The sequence below is a fragment of the Carlito syrichta genome, unplaced genomic scaffold, assembly GCF_000164805.1.
Source record: "Carlito syrichta isolate Samal-C Ts95f unplaced genomic scaffold, Tarsius_syrichta-2.0.1 Scaffold142889, whole genome shotgun sequence".
Lineage (NCBI taxonomy): Eukaryota > Metazoa > Chordata > Mammalia > Primates > Tarsiidae > Carlito > Carlito syrichta.
Genome location: NW_007086985.1, coordinates 61562 through 79738, shown reverse-complemented (window position 1 = coordinate 79738; position 18177 = coordinate 61562). Strand labels below are relative to the sequence as shown.

The 18177-nt window shown below is 46.3% G+C and overlaps 3 protein-coding genes across 9 annotated transcripts in view; 1 reads left to right on the top strand and 2 right to left on the bottom strand.

Moving 5' to 3' along the window:
* DNHD1 (dynein heavy chain domain 1) overlaps positions 1-6711 on the bottom strand; it is a 99469-nt gene extending 92758 nt beyond the window's left edge. Inside the window, 1 exon segment of the mRNA XM_021708537.1 lies at positions 6613-6711. Coding sequence (XP_021564212.1) covers positions 6613-6711 — 99 coding nt within the window.
* An 882-nt stretch (positions 6712-7593) lies between these two features.
* TIMM10B (translocase of inner mitochondrial membrane 10B) lies at positions 7594-10703 on the bottom strand. Of its 2 annotated transcripts, none has more exons than XM_008050004.2 (4): positions 10598-10703; positions 10301-10396; positions 9582-10115; positions 7594-8012 (listed from the first exon to the last, which is right to left on the bottom strand). In XM_008050004.2, the coding sequence occupies exons 1-3, from the start codon at positions 10631-10633 to the stop codon at positions 9939-9941; spliced, it is 309 nt and encodes a 102-aa protein (XP_008048195.1). In that variant the 5' UTR covers positions 10634-10703; the 3' UTR covers positions 7594-8012; positions 9582-9938. The 2 variants fall into 2 exon arrangements, with proteins under 2 accessions (XP_008048195.1, XP_021564219.1); XM_021708544.1 differs by lacking the exon at positions 7594-8012 and adding an exon at positions 9231-9445 and having other exon boundaries at positions 9872-10115; positions 10598-10687.
* On the top strand, positions 10591-17050 carry ARFIP2 (ADP ribosylation factor interacting protein 2). Of its 6 annotated transcripts, none has more exons than XM_008050005.2 (8): positions 10591-10930; positions 11710-11850; positions 12104-12200; positions 12895-13013; positions 13191-13412; positions 13960-14117; positions 14260-14434; positions 14888-17050. In XM_008050005.2, the coding sequence occupies exons 2-8, from the start codon at positions 11752-11754 to the stop codon at positions 15041-15043; spliced, it is 1026 nt and encodes a 341-aa protein (XP_008048196.1). In that variant the 5' UTR covers positions 10591-10930; positions 11710-11751; the 3' UTR covers positions 15044-17050. The 6 variants fall into 6 exon arrangements, with proteins under 6 accessions (XP_008048196.1, XP_021564214.1, XP_021564215.1 ...); XM_021708539.1 differs by having other exon boundaries at positions 12796-13013; XM_021708540.1 differs by having other exon boundaries at positions 10730-10930; positions 11750-11850.
* Positions 17051-18177: the final 1127 nt, after the last annotated feature.

The following is an 18177-nucleotide window of genomic DNA, read 5'->3' as shown; positions in this document are numbered from 1 at the left end:
GCCCCAAACAATGCCGAAAAATCTAACTGTGTCTGTTTTGTCAGTTCACACTTCCATTCTGTGCAAAGACTATTTCAAACCTCCTGTGTGCTCTTGTTTTCCATTTTCTTCTGCTTTATTCTTAGATGATGACTTTACCTCCTATAAAAAAGAGATGCCATATCAATCAACGTTCTCCAGAGAAACAGAAACTGTAAGATACATGTATTTATACAAAGAGATTTATTTTTAAGGAATTGGCTCACATGATTGTGGGGGCTGTCGAGTCCAGAATCTATACAGCAGGTCGGCATGCTAGAAACTCAGACAGAAGTTAATGCTGTATTTTTTTTTATTAAAAAAACCTTTTTTTAGAGGTGGGGTCTCACTCTGTAACCCAGGCTAGAACGCAGTAGCATTCATAGATCACTGTAACCATGAACTCCTAGAATCAAGAGATCCTCCTGCCTCTGCCTGATGAGTAGCTAAAACTACAGGGCTGCACCACCATGCCCACCTAATTTTTTTTTATTTTTTTGTAGAGATGGGGAAATCTCATTGTATTGCCCAAGCTGGTCTTGAATTCCTGGCCTCAAACGATCCTCCTGCCTTGGCCACCCAAAATGCTGGAACTGCTGGAATTGCAAGCATGAGCCACTGCACCTGGCTTAATGCTGTAGTCTTGAGGCTGAATTTCTTCTCTGGGAAGCCTCAGTTTTGCTATTAAGACCTTCAACTGACCTACATTATCAAGAGTACTCTTCTTTATTGAAAGTCAACTAATTTCCGGGCTCGGTGGCTCAGCTTGTAATCCCGCGCCTTTGGGAGGCTGAGGTGAGTGGATTGCCTGAGCCCGCGGGTTCGAGACCCACCTGGGCAGCGAGACCTCATCTCTATAATAAAAATAAAAATAAAAAAATCAGCTGGGCATGGTAGCACATGCCTGTAATTCTGGCTACTCGGGAAGCTGAGGCGGAAAGATCACCGGAGTCCAGCAGACAAGGCTGCAGTGGCCGGGAGTGGCCACTGCACCCCAGTCTGGTCGACCGAGTGAGACTCCAACCTCCACCCCCCACCAAAAAAAGAAAGTCAACTAATTGTACATGTTAAGCACATCTATAAAAATGCTTTTTGCAGTAACACCTAAATTAGTGTTTGATTGGGTAACTATAGCCTAGTCAAGTTGACACAAAAAAACTAACAATCACATGTGCTATCTAAAAGAAACTCTCTCAATCTCCCAATACCAAATCAAAAAACTACTTAGATCTGTTCTCATCCATTCCGTCCTCCCTCTTGTTACCAATTAGAGGTGGTCCTCCTCTCTCTAAAGCCAAGTTCTTTATCTTTGCTCTGGGACCACTTCTTTTGCCTTTCACTCAACAAATATTTATTGAGCATCAACAGTGTCTATGACTGTTTTCAGTGTTTGGTTACATCAGTGTATAAAGCAATAACAATGACAAAAATTCCTGATTTATAAAACTTACATTTTAGTAGTGTAGACAGATAAATAATAAAATGAGTAAACTACATAGCATGTGAGAAATGAGAAACGCTATAAAAAAACAGAGCATGCTGGGCTCAGTGGCTCAGCCTGTAATCTCACGCTTTGGGAAGCTGAGGTGAGTGGATTGCCTGAGCCCGCGAGTTCGAGCCCCACCTGGGCAACTTGGCGACACTTCATCTCTACAATAAAATTAAAAAATCAGCCGAGCATGGTAGTGCGTGCCTGTAATTCCGGCTACTCGGAAGGCTGAGGTGGAAGGATCGCCGGAGCCCAGCAGGTTGAGGCTGCAGTGGCTGGGAACGGCTACTGCACTCCAGTCTGGGCGACAGAGTGAGACTCCAGCTCAAAAAAAAAAAAAAGAAAAAGAAAGAAACAGCATGATAAGGGGGATCAGGAATGTCTGAGGGGAGCATGGGTTACAATTTTAAATAGAATAATCAGAGTAAGCTTTAATAAAAAGGCGACAGCTGAGCAAAGACTTGAAGGAGGACAGCCCTTCCCCTGGTATTTTGTCTGATTATTTTTAATTCATCCTTTGAATCAGCTTCAAAATCACTTCCCTAGGGAAGCTCTCCTTCATCCCCAAACAAGCAGAGTTTGTATAAAATTCATCACAGTTGCGATTACTTGTCCTACATTGACCTTCACATATCTACATTAAGTTACAAGAGAACAAGGCTTAATCTACTATTGGTAAAAGTCACTTAAATATGTGTGGCATGTATAAATATATGGATAAATGTGGGGCATAACCAGAAAAGGAAAAACAGAGTCCAGAACTAGCAAGGTATATCCAAGCACCACAAATAAAGTGATCCTTTTATAAACAAAGATATGAGAATCAAAAACTGGGGAAAGATGGTTGGAGATAAGGCCAGAGAGGTTATCTAGGACCTGATCAGAGAACACCTCAGTTGTGATGCTGAGTATGAACATCACAGGTGTTAAGTAGATGAGTTCCATAATTAAATGTATGTTACAAGAATCATTCTTGGCTAGTGTGGAAAATAGATTAGTAAGTAACTCCTAAGTATCTCCCAGTAGCCATTTTCCTTTCTTAGTAATAGAACTCTAATTTTTAGTTGGGTAAATGACTGGTGAGAACAAAGATGACATTTCCCAGCCTCCCTTGTAATAGGATCTGGCCACATGACAAATTTCTGATGTGCAATTTCTAGTATGTATTCTTAAAGGGAAGAGGGCATGCTTCTTCACCTTGCCCCATTCTGCTTTTTGGAATGTTTATGTGATGAAGAAAGCGCCATCTTGGTTCACAAGAATAAGGGTCATACCCTAGACACAACACTCAGAAAGCTGCTAAGGAGTCTTGTTCTCAAATGACTGTGAAGTTACCACACCAGCTCTGGACTCAATTTTCACTTGAAAGAGACATAAAACTTTGTAAGTTACTGTTATCTTGAGTCTCTGTTACATGTAACTAAGTTAATTCTTAACTAAGTTAATTCTTAACTTATCAAAAGGGGTCCAGAATCTAAACAAAAAGTTGTTAGGAGGCTGCTGCTGTATTCTATACAAGAGCTAATGAAAGTTTGATTAAGGTGATGACAATGGAGATGGAAAGAAAGGAAACCGTTCAAGAGATATTTAAGCAGAACTGTAACATTAACTTAAAAAGTGTGTGGAAACTAGAATGGCAGAGAATGATTTATTCAGATTAGGTGTTTCAGATGTTGACGGATCTGTGAATATAAATGGTAGAAGATACCACTTAGTGAGATTTTAATGAAAAAATCTCTAAATTTAGGCAAAAGGTCAAAGGTTAAATGTGCAGGTTCACTTCTGTCTCTTTTGATAAAAGTCCATTCTATTATGTCAATAGTAAATTGAGCTAGTAGGAAAAAGATGTTCATTCAACAAATATTTGCCAAGCACGTATTATGTGCCAGGCACTGTGATAAGGATACAATGATGAGCAATACAGACATGAACTCTGCTCTCAAGGGGTATATAAACTGTTAAAAGTGCTACACACCAAAAGCATGAGGAATTATGAGAGCTAGAGTCTGGGAAGAATTCTTTGAGAAAATAGTATTTGAACTAAGATCTCAAGAATGAGAAGTAGATAAAGTAAGGGGGAAGCATTGCAAGCCAGGATAAAGCAGGCACAAAGAGTAGGGTAGACAGATAAATAATAATGAAACAGTGCATGGCTAGTTAGAGCAGCAGTCCTCAACCTTTTTGGCATCAGGGACTGGTTTCGTGGAAGACAATTTTTCCACAGACTGAGGAGGGGAGGATGGTTTTGGGATGATTCAAGTGCATTATATTTATTATGCACTTTATTTATATTATTATTACATTGTAATATATAATGAAATTATTACTTTGCTATGAGTCTGCAAGTATTGATTTATTATGGTCTCTGTGCAGTCAAACCTCACTCCTAATGTTTGTTTTTTTTTTTGAGTTGGAGTCTCACTCTGTCGCCCAGACTGGAGTGCAGTGGCCGCTCCCAGCCACTGCAGCCTCGACCTGCTGGGCTCCGGCGATCCTTCCACCTCAGCCTTCCAAGTAGCTGGAACTACAGGTGTGCGCTACCACGCCCAGCTAATTTTTTGATTTATTGTAGAGATGAGGTCTTGCCAAGTTGCCCAGGCGAGTCTCGAACCCGCAGGCTCAGTCAATCCACTCAACTCAGCTTCCCAAAGCGTGGGATTACAGGCTGAGCCACTGAGCCCAGTTTCACTCCTAATGTTAATCTGCATTTGCAACACTCCCCAGTGCTAGTATCACTGCCTCAGCTTCACCTCAGATCATCAGGCATTAGATTCTCACAAGGTGCACATAACCTAGATCCCTCATATGCACAGTTCACAATAGGGTTCATGCTTCTGTGAGAATCTAGTACCACCACTGATGACAGAAGATGGAGATCAGGAGGTAATGCAAGTGATGGGGAGTGGCTGTAAATACAGATGAAGCTTCACTCATTTGCCCATCACTCACCTGCTGTGAGACCCAGTTCCTAACAGATCACAGACTGGTACCAGCCCATGGCCTGGGAGTTGGGGACTCCTGGGTTAGAGGAACTGACAGAAGGCCAGTGTGATTGGAACACAGAGAGGGAGAGAGTGAAGTGTGATTCAAGTCAATTCAGCAAATAGTATTGACAGTCCAGTATTTGGTAGTTACTGATAAGATAAAGCTGGAAATAGGCAGGGGCTCGATCATGCAGGGCCTTGTAGGTCATATTTAGAATCTGTTTTTATACTAAGAAGAATGGAAAGCTATTGCAAAGTTTTAAGCATCCATTTGAGTTTTAAGGTCAATGAGTGGAAAATAGATTGAAGGAGCACAAAAGAGGGCATAGGGAGAAGCAGCGACTGCAATCATTCCAGTAAGCGATTATGGTAAGGATAGAGAGAAGCAGACAGAATCAAGGGATATTCAGAAAGTAAACTGATAGACTGGCAACTGACTAAGCAGATGAAAAAAAAAAGCCTGGATTTCTAGCTTTGAAACTGGATGAATATGACACATAGGAGGGAAGTTTATAGGAAACCTGTTGAGTTTGGGATGTTTTTGAGACACCTAAATGGAGATGTCAAGTAGCTTGGAGGAGATCTCAAAGTTATCAGTAACTAAAGCTCAAAGTGGGGATGAAACCATCCTAGAAAATTAGACTGAGAAAGAACAGGACCTACAAAAACTTTTAGATTTAAAGGCTGCAAAGCTGTAAAGGATGAGTCTGCAAAGGAGGCTAAGAAGCTGTGGTCAAAGAGATACTAGTAAAACTATGAGAGTGGAATCACACCACCACAAGAGGAGCGTCAATGAGGAACTAGAAAACAGTACTAAATACTACTGAGAAGTGAAGTAACTCTAGGACCAAGAAATAACCACTGGATTCGGGGATAGGAAGGTCACCACCAAAGTGACCTTAGTGAGAATCATTTCAATAGAACAAGGGTTGTAAAAGTCAAAATGGACTGGGTTGAGGTATGGGAATGGAAAGTGACTTGTAAGATGGAGAGGGTCAAACTATCTGTTTTGAGAAGTTTAGCTGTAAAGAAAAAAAGATAGAATGGTAAATGGAGGAGAAATGAGGTATAGTTTATTAACTGGGAGTCTTTGGCATGTTTAAACACTGATGAGAATAAAGTGAGAGGAAATCAGAGATCCTCAAAGAGGGAAAGGCTAGGACTCAGAACACAGAAGCAGGTACTGGCCTTAGATGAGAGGGATGCTTGCTTTGTTTAGACATGAGAGAAAGAGATTGATGTAGATATATGTGGGTAAATAAGTGGCAGGATGTTGAGGGAACTACCAACTGGTATCTTCTAGTTTTGTTTTCTCAGGCGGCATTTAGCTGTCCAAATGCTGGCACATACACATTTCATGTTATTTGAGTTCCAAAAAGAGATGAAAAGCAAGGGAATTCAGCCTATTGCAAGAAAATCACTAGGATTCAAGCTGGATAGGAATCTAAAGAAGGCAAGTGCTATTGGAGAGAAGGGAGAAGCAATGACCTGAATGCTGCAATAAAATTAAAGAATGATAGTAGAAAGAATGGTTTAGTAAACACGTGGAAAAAATATGGTCAATGAATAAAAGAGTTTCAAAGATGAGGCACTTTGCCCATGACAATGGCCAGGCTGTAACTAAGGGAGTGGGTAAAGACAGAGTGGAAATCACTAGAGATTGGACTGAGCAACTAAGAGACCAAAATATTGAATGGATTGTCTATGTAAACATTAAAGTACCAAAGGGGAGGACAGAAAGACCAAGGGCTATTTAAAGTAGCAGGACAGTAGTATTAATGAGAGTGATAGACAAGAAATGGGAGAGAGTCATATGGATGAACAGCTTCAGAGGAATGAGGCTTTGTAAAGGAGTGAGCAGTTCTGAGGCCACAGTGGCAAGAACACCAAAATGTCATTTTGTCAATATTTGTTCCTATGTGTTGTGCTTGGAACATCACACTGTACTCATTATGCCAATGGCTACCATTTTATGGCAAGACCTCAGGACGATGAAAGACTATAGTAGAGGTAGGATTAAGGTTTTTCTCCTATTAATTGAACAAACGAGGGGGGACCCCCAACCTCCCAGAATTTACTTATTAAAAATCGTATATTCTTACATGTTTACCCTTCAGTCACCTTCAAAGTACTCTCCACTTGATGCAATACACCTATTAAGATGCTTTTTCCACTGCTGCTTTTGAACTCATCAATTTTGCCTTTTAGTGGTTCTGCCATTGTCCCGCCTCTTCCACATTGGATAACTTTTCCCTTTGAGAACTTTTTTCATCCGGGGTAACGAAAAACGTCACTCAAGTCACTCGGGGAGAGACCCTGTGAATAGGAAGGGTAGGGTATGGAGGTCATTCCATTTTTGGTCAAAAACTGCTGAACACTCAGCATATTGTATGTAGGTTTGTTTGTAAATCACCCATCATGAAATGGGCAAACATACTGAAAGAACCTCAAAAAAAAAAAAAAAAAAGTTACTGAAGCCAAATGTAGCCTTTAACAATGTTAGCTAATACACTGGTTCCTAGAACAGTTATCTAGTGGGGAAAGCCTACATTACAAGGGGCCTACTCTACCAAAAAATAATTGTTTTATTATTATTTTAATTATTATTAGAGAGCCAGGAAAAAAGGCAATGATGGGTCAGACTGAGGGACACTTGTTTTCCCATGTCTAGAGGCAGGTTGAGTATAGATAAGCTGGCAGATAGAAGCTCTGAAATGAGCTGGGCGGTGGCTCAAGCCTGAAATCCCAGCACTTTGGGAGGCCGAGGCTCTTGCCTCAGCTCAGGGGTTCAAGATTAGCCTGGGCAACTTGGTGAGACTTCGTCTCTACAATAAATCAAAAAATAAGCTGGGTGTGGTAGCATACGCCTGTAGTTCCAGTGACTTAGAAGGTTGGGGCGGAAGGATTGCTGGAGTCCAGCAGGTCGAGGCTGTGGTGGACCTGTGAGCATGCCACTGCACTCCAGCCTGGTTAACAGAGTGAGACTCTCATTCCAAAAAAAAAAAGAAGTTCTGGATGTTCAGACAGTACATGCTATAGAGTTAGACATCTGTTCCTAGCCCTTCTTCTACTGATTATAAGACATGGAAAGAGAAGCAAAGATATTTCACAATGGTTTATCACAAAGATACACACAAATGTTGATGTGGAAGAATTCTCCCATCAGTAGCACAGTATCACAGGCCCCATTCTTCTGTCTTCTGGGAGTTGAGAAGTACAAGTACATGAGATGTTTTATTTGCATTTATACTTTCCAAAGAGAAAAATTTACAGGGTAGACATAAAGCCACTCAGTAGGGAAGGTCCTGGTCAGCTACTTTTACCTTCCTAACATATTTTTCTGTTTAAGATTTATTCAAGAGATAGCAGCCAAAGATTGGAGCCACTTTTCTCATCAGGTAGCTGTGCATAAAATGGGCATCTGGTACATTCCAGACTCTTGCTTCCATATCTTTTAAGTGGAACTAATACCTCTTACTTGTAGTTTTGTTATAAACAGTAACTAAAATAAAGCATGACATCTATCAACATCAGAAACTATACCACATTTCCAGAGGGTCTTATGGAGAAAAAAGCAAAACAAAACTATACCAAGTGGGTGCCAATAGACATGTAAATTTGAAAGACAAACTTGTATAGTAAAAAGAACAAGGACTTTAAAGTCAGATCTGCATTTTAATATAAAAGGCTGGTACTTGACAATCTCAAATTTTTGATCTGTAGATGGGAAAGAACATCAGCTTTGTGGGTGGCTGTAATGAGCTTTTATTATTTTGGGAGCCAATGCTCAAGTGTTTCAATTCTTCTGCAAAAATTTAAACAAAGTCACCCACTGAGGTTGGGGTGTGGGATTAAGGAGAGTAGTGAAGGTGTAAAATAACTGCCATGGTAATCAAACAAGAGAATGAAACAGGAAACCAAAAAGGGTTGCATGTTGGTAGTGAGAGCTTGGCTAAGGTTGGAGACCTTGAACATTTAGTGGCATTCATTAAACAACTGTTTTTCTCTAGCAGTTTGAATGGAGGAATAGAAAAGATAACAGAAATAGAATGCTACAAAAAGGAGGCCAAGAGTGGCAAGAAAATGAAATGATGCAGTGATATGCCATTCAGACTACTGAATACAGTAGCAAATTACACTAAGTAGGGGCAATAATGAGAAAAGACTAGAGGCTGGGATTCGAAATTACAGAGCAGGTACAGTGGGAATGATGCAGGGTAGAGGATGAAAGCTGGAATTAGGAGATTAGAGACAAGCAGTGAGATATTAAGATAACATTAAAAAGGCCCCCAAAATTTCATCTTATCTTTTTTTTTTGGTCAGGGTCTCACTGTCACCCAGAATAGAATGCAGCAGCACAATCACAGCTCACTGCAACCTTGACCTTCAGGGCTCAGGTGATCCTTCTGCCTCAGTCTCCCAAGTAGCTGGGACTACAAGTGCATGCAGCCACACCAGACTAGTTTTTTTTATTTGTTGTAGAGACAAGGTCTCACTATGTTGGCTAGGATGGTATCAAACTCCTAGGCTGAAGCAATTTTCTTGTCTTGGCCTCCCAAAATGCTGGGATTACAGGCATGAGCCAATGTCCCTGGCTTGTGTTTTAGTCTTTTTTACCATAACCACTACTATCTACTTCTTCCTTGGGTTTCTTGTCCTCAAGCTTGAGTGTACTGCAGAATATGGTCCCCAAGTTTTCTGCTTCCTGATTGTCCCTGAAGACAAGCACATGGACCTTCTTTGTTCAAAAGTTTTACTGCTTATCCTGGAGGACAGTATATACTAAGAAAGTAACAACCTGGGGAAATAAAGTTTCAGAACACCCCAGAATTCTTACAGGTTTCATCTCTCTTCAGTGGCCATTGACTTCACAGGAGGCAGTGTCAAAAGTCCTGTGGTTTTTCGATCTGCTGTACTTATATAATGCCTCCTTTCTCTAGATCCAGCAGAATTACTTCATATTAAGACATAGTCCACACAAGAAAGTTATGAACCAATGCATACTTGGCTCACAGGTGAGCCAAATGTCAGATATACTTAAGGACAGCCAGACAGAGCTTTCATTTTTTGTCATCTGGGTAGGAACCAACTTCCTGTTCCTTAACATTGTAAACACAAACCTTGCTTTAATCAGATGCCTGGAAATGCTGAGGTTTTCCTTCTAACGCATAGAAGGCAACTTCTCAGTCACCAGGGATGAAGCCAGCAGATACCATTTAAATGACAAAACAAGCGATGGTACCAATAAAGTACACAAAAGCTCCCTGCCCACAATATAAACTAAACAAGTTAAAAGCGGGTTTATTGGCTCCAGAAAAAGGAGCAATGATACCCAGCTTTCAGGCAACCCTTCATTCTTTCTGTATAGGATTCACCAAGCTCAAGGTCCATTGGGTCCTTCAATCTGAGGGCCCATTCAGCGCCTTCCCTCCTAGGGTTGGGGACAGCTAGCTGCCTGATGATGAGACTCCGGGCTGTTCAGCAGCAACACCTGGCACAGCCGAGGCTGCCTCGTAGTCTGCGATGCGGCGCTGTACCAGGGCAGGCATGAGTTGCACGTAAGCGGCCATGAGGCGGTGGTTAGAATGTATCAGCTTCCCAGCACAGCTGTGCAGACAGGCCTCCTGGAAGGAAGAAAGGGTGAAAGTAGGGTCCAAAGATGTCCTGTCGGTCCCGTTTCCTTCCTTCCCCATCATCGGCCTGGGGGGGAGGGTGGGGAAAAAGCCAGGGCCAGAGGTAGGGTTGTGGGGGGAGGAGGGAAACAGTTAACTCTGAGGAGAGAGGGTAAATTCCCTACACAGTTTCCCACCTCCTCAGCGTCCAGAGCTCGGTGGTGTAGGCTGGGCACACAGCGCTGGAAGCAGAGTTCTGTCATCCGATTGTAGACCAACAAGAAGTCACGCAGCTGGGAGAAGAAAGGGATCAAGAACTTATAGACAAGAGCCCCCACACTTCAACTCAAGGCCCACCGTCCGAGGTTTCCCAGGATCGAGCACCACAGCCCGAGGTTTCCAGCCCTCATACACCTAGGTCTGTGGGGTTCCCGCGATGTGGACAGAGACGTGAGCCGAACGTCTGGCCCCGAAGTAACTTCATTCTCACTCACGTTTCTCAGTTGCTGCTGCTGCTGCTGGTGCTCCATCCCGCCGCCGGCGCACGGCCTACGTCACCTCCGTTACGGCTTCTCGGCACCGCCCCGGAAGTAGTCTCTCGCCGCTCTCCAAGGACTGAGGGGTGGGCTCAAGGATCGTCCTGCCACCAACTGCCGACGTCACTTCCGCCCTTATAATCTGCGACGTGGCCGGCTTCTTCTGCCCGGAGAGGACGTCACTTCCGCCGATTCCCTGACCTGCTGCTAGGATCGCGACGGGAACTGGAGCCCGAGGTCCCCGAGCGGCCCGGGCCTGGCGCCCTGAGGGGAAGAGCGGCCCGGCCCGAGGTGAGAGGGACAGACGTGGGCGAGGGCAAGTTAAATGCACGAACCGTCCTGAGGGCACAGTTTTCCTAAGCCTTGGGGAAGGATGAGGGCACACCTGATGTCCAGGTGTATGGGGGGGGGACTCACACACCTGGGAGACAGAACTGACTTTGGAAGGGATCACCCATGTCCAGCTAAAGTGAGGCTTTTACCAGTGGCTGGGATCATACACCATTTGATTCAACTAAGGCCTGGCGGGGAGGGCCCAGAGAAGAGGAGATACATGAGGTGGAGGAGCGGGGAGACTACCTGAAGGAAGGGAGAGGAGGCACTAAAGGAATGTGAAAGGCCGAGCAATGGAGGACATACCTGAATGGGGGGGTGAACTCCTGAGCCCTGGAAAGGAGTTTGTCTCCTGGGGAGAGTAAACACACCTGCATGAGGATAAGTTCCAAGAGAGCACAGACTTTCTTTTCCTCACTGCTGTATTTTCATTGCCTCAAATAGTGCCTGACACATAGTAGGCTCTCGCTGGATGTCTGTTGAGTGAATGAATGCATGAATGATCACTGGACTTCTGGTGAGGTGAGGTTATGAGAAGACTCCTGAGTTTGGTGTGCATGTGTAAAAATGTGCACTTTGCAGGAGAGCAATACATAAACCTGAAGAAGGGAGTGGTGGCCAGATCCTGGGACTCTCAAGCCCTGGGACAAACTCTAAAAGCTCAGAAATGGGAGAGGAGGCCTCCCTGTTCTAGAGTGCCGGGCAGTTTCCAGAACTATCTGTGTTGGGCTTTGCAGGGTGCTGGAGTGGAGATCTTGACTCCAGTACCTTCCCTAGCCATGACGGACGGGATCCTAGGGAAGGCAGCCACAATGGAGATCCCCATCCACGGGAACGGCGAAGCTGGGCAGCTTCCTGAAGATGATGGACTGGAGCAGGTGCATCTGTTTGAGTATACTAGTTGTTTTCACTTAGGAATCCCAATTTATAAACCTTAGGCTCTCACCGCCATTCCGGTCGCCTTCCCCTAACTTATCTAACTCCATTCTTTTTACAAATCTTCTTTCTGATTCTGTGCAGACTTCCCTTGTGTACTTTCTTTATGGTGCTTCAATTCAAACTTGTTCCCACCCCTGAAATGATTTGGCTGCCCCTGTGTTCCTGAGGCACCCCTCCTTTTCTGGCCTACAGGACCTTCAGCAGGTGATGGTGTCAGGACCCAACCTCAATGAAACCAGCATTGTATCTGGTGGCTATGGAGGCTCTGGTGATGGACTCATCCCCACAGGTATGAATAATCAGAGACAGGAAACTTGAGTAGAGGGATAGGAATGGTTTGGGGGAACATAGGGCATGTCAAGGAAAGCTTGAATTATGTCTGGAGATCTTGGGGACTTCTGTGCATATGAATTCCATGGAGTCTTCTCAGCCCCAGACCAGCTCCCAGGGTTGTCCATCTGCTTTCCTCTTGCCATTTAAGCCCTGAAATGGTTCATTTGTCTTTTCCCTGCTGCCACCTGGCCAAGTTAAGACTTCTACTTCACAGGACTTCCCCTGTTCTAGAGCTTGAGGCTGAGTTGGAACTTCATGAGACTTCTTAGAGTTTTACTTTAGACTCTAAAATTTAGAGGAACAAAAACAGCCCTGTATCACACACTGATTCAATCAGGTTTCCTGTTTGACAGAACCCACCATCATTGATTCCTCCCACCCCCAAACTCAGTGTATTTTCTTTTGTTTCTTCTGCTCCTGTACACCCGCAACTCCCTGCAAACCACCCTCTCCACCTCCAAGGAGACCAGTAGGATTTGGTTCTCAGGGCATGGGGTCCAAGTTCTTCCTAGTGGGCAGGAGAATCCAGTTGTCTCTAGCATCTCCTTCAGGGAAGTCATTTTCAAGTACTGGGAGGAAGGTACGGGTGGGACCACAGAGGCATTTGGTGTATCTGAGAGAGGCTAGTGTCAGAGAACTTGATCCTTTAGGGTCTGGCCGCCATCCATCTCACAGCACCACTCCTGCTGGCCCTGGAGATGAGGTAGCTCGGGGCATCGCTGGAGAAAAGTTTGACATCGTCAAGAAATGGGGTATCAACACATATAAGGTAGGATTCAAGTACGTTCACTTTCCCCAAAACTTCCCTTGGATGCCTTTTTCACTTTTTCCCAGATCCTAATATCCCATCTATAGCTGAGACTAAGAGCCTGGGGGTACTGGGGTGGGTACCTGTTGGTGGGAAGGCTGCTAGGATCTTTTACATATTCCCCCACTTCCCAATCAGTGCACAAAGCAGCTGTTATCAGAACGATTTGGCCGAGGCTCCCGGACTGTGGACCTGGAGCTAGAGCTGCAGATTGAGTTGCTGCGTGAGACAAAGCGCAAGTATGAGAGTGTACTGCAGCTGGGCCGGGCACTGACAGCCCACCTCTACAGCCTACTGCAGACCCAACATGCACTGGGTGACGCCTTTGCTGACCTCAGCCAGAAGTCTCCAGAGCTTCAGGTGCCTTGGCCAGACCAAAGAGGATGGGGGTACTGGGCCCAGGCCCTCTCAGTCACTCCTCAGCTTCCCTCCCCTCCCTCCCTCCTTCCTGCAGCCCAAGGGAGAACCCCTCCAGGGTGGGCCCAGCCCTGTCCCCAGCAGCACTCACCTGTGGAGGCAACCTAAGGGTTTGTACAGAGGTCCAGAAGTTGGAGGGGTGGGGGAGGGGGCACACTAGGTGCCTCACAAGCAATCCTCCTCTGCATTGGGAAGAATGCCTTCAGTGCTCAGCCTAATCAGAGCTCCTCCCCTGCCTACCGCACTGTATCTCCCTGTTCCAGTCTTGTGATCCTATCTGAGAACCCCCACCAACCACTTTCCTACCCCAGGCATCCCCAGGGTTTCCCCACTAGCTTCCTGGCTAAGAGAGCCTTGCTGGAGGCAGTCCTTGGTTGTTCCTGTTTCTAAGGCTGTTTTCTTCCTGTGGAGGGGGAGAAATGAAGGGCTCTACAGCTCCAGTTAGGTAAGGGTTGTTTACTCAAAGTCCGTCCCTCCCTTATGCCCTCAGGAGGAATTTGGCTACAATGCAGAGACACAGAAACTGCTATGCAAGAACGGGGAGACGCTGCTAGGGGCTGTGAACTTCTTTGTCTCTAGCATCAACACGTTGGTAACCAAGACAATGGAAGACACACTCATGACTGTGAAACAGTATGAGGCTGCCAGGTGTGGGCACTGGCAGGGCCTAGCATTTAGGGAATTGACTGGTATGGGTGGAAGTTTGGGCATGAGGGGCATAAGAATTCAGTAAGGAAAAGAGTGTTGAGAACAAAGTGATACAGACCAGCCTGTATCATCCCCTCCCCAGGCTGGAATATGATGCCTACCGAACAGACTTAGAGGAGCTGAGCCTAGGCCCCCGGGATGCAGGGACACGTGGTCGACTTGAGAGTGCCCAGGCCACTTTCCAGGCCCATCGGGACAAGTATGAGAAGCTTCGGGGAGATGTGGCCATCAAGCTCAAGTTCCTGGAAGAAAACAAGGTGCCAACCCCACCCCCTTGACCCTAGCTCATCTTCTATCGATGACACCAACCTTTCCCTCAGACCCTCTCCATCACTGGATAGGGAAATGCGGTCAAACTAGGAAATGGGATGATAGCCTTAGCCGCCTCCGCCCCTAGGCCTTTCCAGGTCACCCTCTCTCAAATCTCTAGTCCTTCCCTGTTCGAGGATATGGCTGCTGGTCCCAGGGACATAATTGGGAAAAATCACCTCTTGAGCTGGATAACAGAACCTTCTGCCCAGCAAATCAAGTCAGGTTTCTTCCATCAGATTGACCCTTCTCTTTTGACTCCCTGGGTGGAGTTCAGCCCCACCCCAAAAGCACCTTTAGAGTAGAGTCTACATCCCTCTGATCTGTGCCCAGATTCAGTCTTATAGACCCTCAAGAAGGGTGCCTGAGTACAGCCTTAGCTGACCCTGTTGGACCCCCAGATCAAGGTGATGCACAAGCAGCTGCTGCTCTTCCACAATGCTGTGTCCGCCTACTTTGCTGGAAACCAGAAACAGCTGGAGCAGACCCTGCAGCAGTTCAACATCAAGCTGCGGCCTCCAGGAGCTGAGAAACCCTCCTGGCTAGAGGAGCAGTGAGCAGCTCCCCGCCCAACTTGGCTATCAAGAAGGACATTGGGAAGGACAGCCCCAGGGTGGGGGAGATTGGACATGGAACATCCCTTGCCACTTGCTCTCTGGCTTGGGCTCCCTCTTTCTGGTTGGGGCCTGTCACCAGTTTTGCCCACATTGCTGTGGTGGGAAGAGGACCTGCAGGCCCAGAAACTGCTGCTCTGTCCTTTATCTTCCTGGCCACTGGGCTTCATTCCCAGATCTTTTTTTTTCCACTCCACAGCCAAAGGCTATGATAAAACCACTCCTTAGCCAATGGCATCACTCCTCAGGCTGGGGTGTGCCCCCTGACCAATGGCAGAGCCTCAAAAGGCCCTGTCAGCCAATGGCAGCTCTTCTTGGGCTCCCCTGGGCCAATGATGTTGCCTCCAATACCCTTTGTCTGTCCTCTATGCGTGCCCATTGCAGAGAAGGGGACTGGGACCAAAGGGGTAGGGATAATAGGGAGCCCTGTTTCTGGTCTTGCATCTGAATGGGCCTCCTCTCACCCACCCACCCAGTTTAATTGTGCTTAGAGCCCAGGAAGATTGGGATCTAGCACTAGGAATAAACCTTTCATAAAAGCAGGCCCAGTGAGGTCAATTTGTGGGGGATTCTAGGAGGGAGGGCTGGGTAGAGAAATGCTCAGTCTAATCATACACCAAAATCCTTCACATCAAAAGAACCGGCGCCAGTCTGAGGGCTCAGTCTTCTTCCCCAGCCCCAGTTGGAGCCAAAGCTTTATTTGTTCTTCAGCCAGCACCACGATAGTTATGGATCTTAAGAGCACAGAATCCAGAGGGGGTTGGGTTTACTGACCATCATGCATTCATTCATACAGCAAATATTTACTGAGTGCTTTTATTTAGCCAGGCACTGCATTAGACCCTGGGGAAACAACAGTGAATACAACACAGTCCCTGCCCACAGTGCTTAAGGCCTAGTGGGGGATAGAGACAAGTAACCAAGCAACTATAATGCAGTGATAAGTCCTAGGGTACAGGTGCAGTGGCAGTGCAGGGCACAGTGTAGAGGAGTGGAAATGGGGATGCCAATTTGAAAGCTGAGACCTGAAGGATGAGTAGACAACAGCCAGCCAAAGAAGAAAAGGAAGAAAATCACAGGCAGAGAGGCCAACATATACGAAGACTCTGAGCAGATTGGGAGGAATTCAGTTTGGAATGAAAAATGAAGGGGGTGTGGCTAGAAGACTGCAGGCTGCGTAAGGATTTTTGCCCTCTGGACAAAGAGCTCTGAAGCCTTTTATGTAGAAATTTGACAGAATGAGAGAAGTCTAGGGTTGAGAAAAGTAGTCCTTTTGGGGCTTAATATTGTGTCCTATAGACCTCAGTTCCTTCACCTTGGGTAATCTCGTAGTTCTAGCCCAAAACTAGCATGAACCTTGTCTGAGGCTCCTTCACAAGCACTGGAGCTCCTGTGCTGCATTGGTTGAGCCTAAATCTGAACTTTATGTGAGAAGTCACAAGAAAGCTCCCTAACAGCACTTTGGTTTGGTCAGGGCTCAGGTGTCATCGTTCCTGTGCCCTTTGGTCAAGGGAGCTCCAGAATTTTTCACCATTCCCCACCTCTGGAAGGCTGGAGGAAGGGGACAACCCAGTCAGCAGATTCTCACAGCACTGGGATTCACACAAGCCTGACTTTGCTCTTTGTCACAGATACTACAGCTCCCAGACAGGCTTCTGGGCTTTGGTCAGCCTGCAGTCAGTCATCTGCATAGGGCTTGGTATTTGTGGGGGGAGGGAGGTAGTCCTCATATAAACATCCACTTTAGGGGCCACTGGGGATTTTTTTCTACATGGAAGGTACTGAATCTCCGAATGTTGGTGGTGGAACCTAAAAGCAGGGCTCAAATCCAGGTTCCACCACTTTCTAGCTGAGTGCTCAAGGCTAATATTTGGGGGAGCTAGAGACCCGTTTCTTCCTCTGTAAAACAGGGCTAATAAACTACCTACTGCGGTTACGACTATTAAATAAGATGGTATATGTAACGCGACTAGTTCTGTGTCTGGCACACAATAAGTACTCGGTCCCCGTTAACTTATAGTTGCTATGCTTTTCCACAATGTGAAGATTCTGAGAATTGCCCAGGATCTTTGGTGTGTGGAAACGAGCCACTGGATGGCCTGAACCATAATTTCCTCACGAGGGGGCTCCTGAGGCACCCAGAGCTGAATAAAGTCCCCACCTTTCTACCCCGTCAGATCCTTCTCCCAGACCTCTGGGTACTGCCGTTCCGCCGCCCAGATATCCGTTTCGAGGTACAGACGGTCCCCGCCTCCCCCTGTTCAACCGAGACCATACTAGCATATTCCATAGGTGAACCCCAAGAAAGGTGGGAAGGGAGCCGCCGGGAGGCAGCCGAGTCGGGCTCCTGGAGTCCGAAATCCCTGCTGCCTCAGCTGCCTTTTTTTCACGGAGCCTTATCCCAGCCCCTGAGACCGACTACACGGCCCTTTACGGGAGCCGGAGGCAGCTGGCGAGATCCGGGATCGGAGATCCGGGATCCGGGATCCGGCTCGCGGCTCCCAGCCACACCGCGGAGACAGCGTCCGCAGGAGCCGCAGGGGTGTTGGGGGGGCGGTGCGGGTGGAGTAGGGGCAGGCAGGCGGAGTGGGCGGGGCCTCCGCGGCGGCGGGCGGGGCGTGGGTGGGTCTTCAGTGCCGGAGTCGCCCCCTCCCCCGGTCGGTCCCCAGCCCCGCCCCGGCCCCTCCCTCCGGCCTGTGCGGCTGGTCCGGCGGCGGCGCCGGCGCGGAGACTGGCGGAGACGCGGGACGTGGGGCGTCGCCGTTTCTACGATAGGAGTTACAGACGTTGTTTCATTTTTTAATTATTTTTCTTGTTACAAGCGTTATTCCATTTTATTATTATTTTTCTTTTGACAAGGCATAGCTGGAGGATTAGAAGTTTCATTCATTCGTTCACTGAGCCAAAAGATATTCCAAGTACATATTATACTTCAGACTTTCTGCTGGGTGTTTGTGAATCACAATATTACCTATTCAACACAGTTGCATGTGTTGAGTCATATGAGCATGGTGCCAAACTCTTGCATATTTTTATTTTCTCCTGTAGTTTTCAAAAATCTATTGATAATAGACTTT

What these genes read in the sequence shown, in the direction of transcription:
- TIMM10B (XM_008050004.2), bottom strand. Translation starts at nt 10,633, where the DNA reads ATGGAGCACCAGCAGCAGCAGCAGCAACTGAGAAAC. An exon ending in AGCAGCAGCAACTGAGAAAC is followed by an intron (nt 10,397 to 10,597) that starts GTGAGTGAGAAT and finishes TTCTTCTCCCAG; the next exon opens with CTGCGTGACTTCTTGTTGGT. An exon ending in GAGCTCTGGACGCTGAGGAG is followed by an intron (nt 10,116 to 10,300) that starts GTGGGAAACTGT and finishes TCTTCCTTCCAG; the next exon opens with GAGGCCTGTCTGCACAGCTG.
- ARFIP2 (XM_021708539.1), top strand. Translation starts at nt 11,752, where the DNA reads ATGACGGACGGGATCCTAGGGAAGGCAGCCACAATGGAGATCCCCATC. An exon ending in AAACAGTATGAGGCTGCCAG is followed by an intron (nt 14,118 to 14,259) that starts GTGTGGGCACTG and finishes TCCCCTCCCCAG; the next exon opens with GCTGGAATATGATGCCTACC. An exon ending in AGTTCCTGGAAGAAAACAAG is followed by an intron (nt 14,435 to 14,887) that starts GTGCCAACCCCA and finishes TTGGACCCCCAG; the next exon opens with ATCAAGGTGATGCACAAGCA.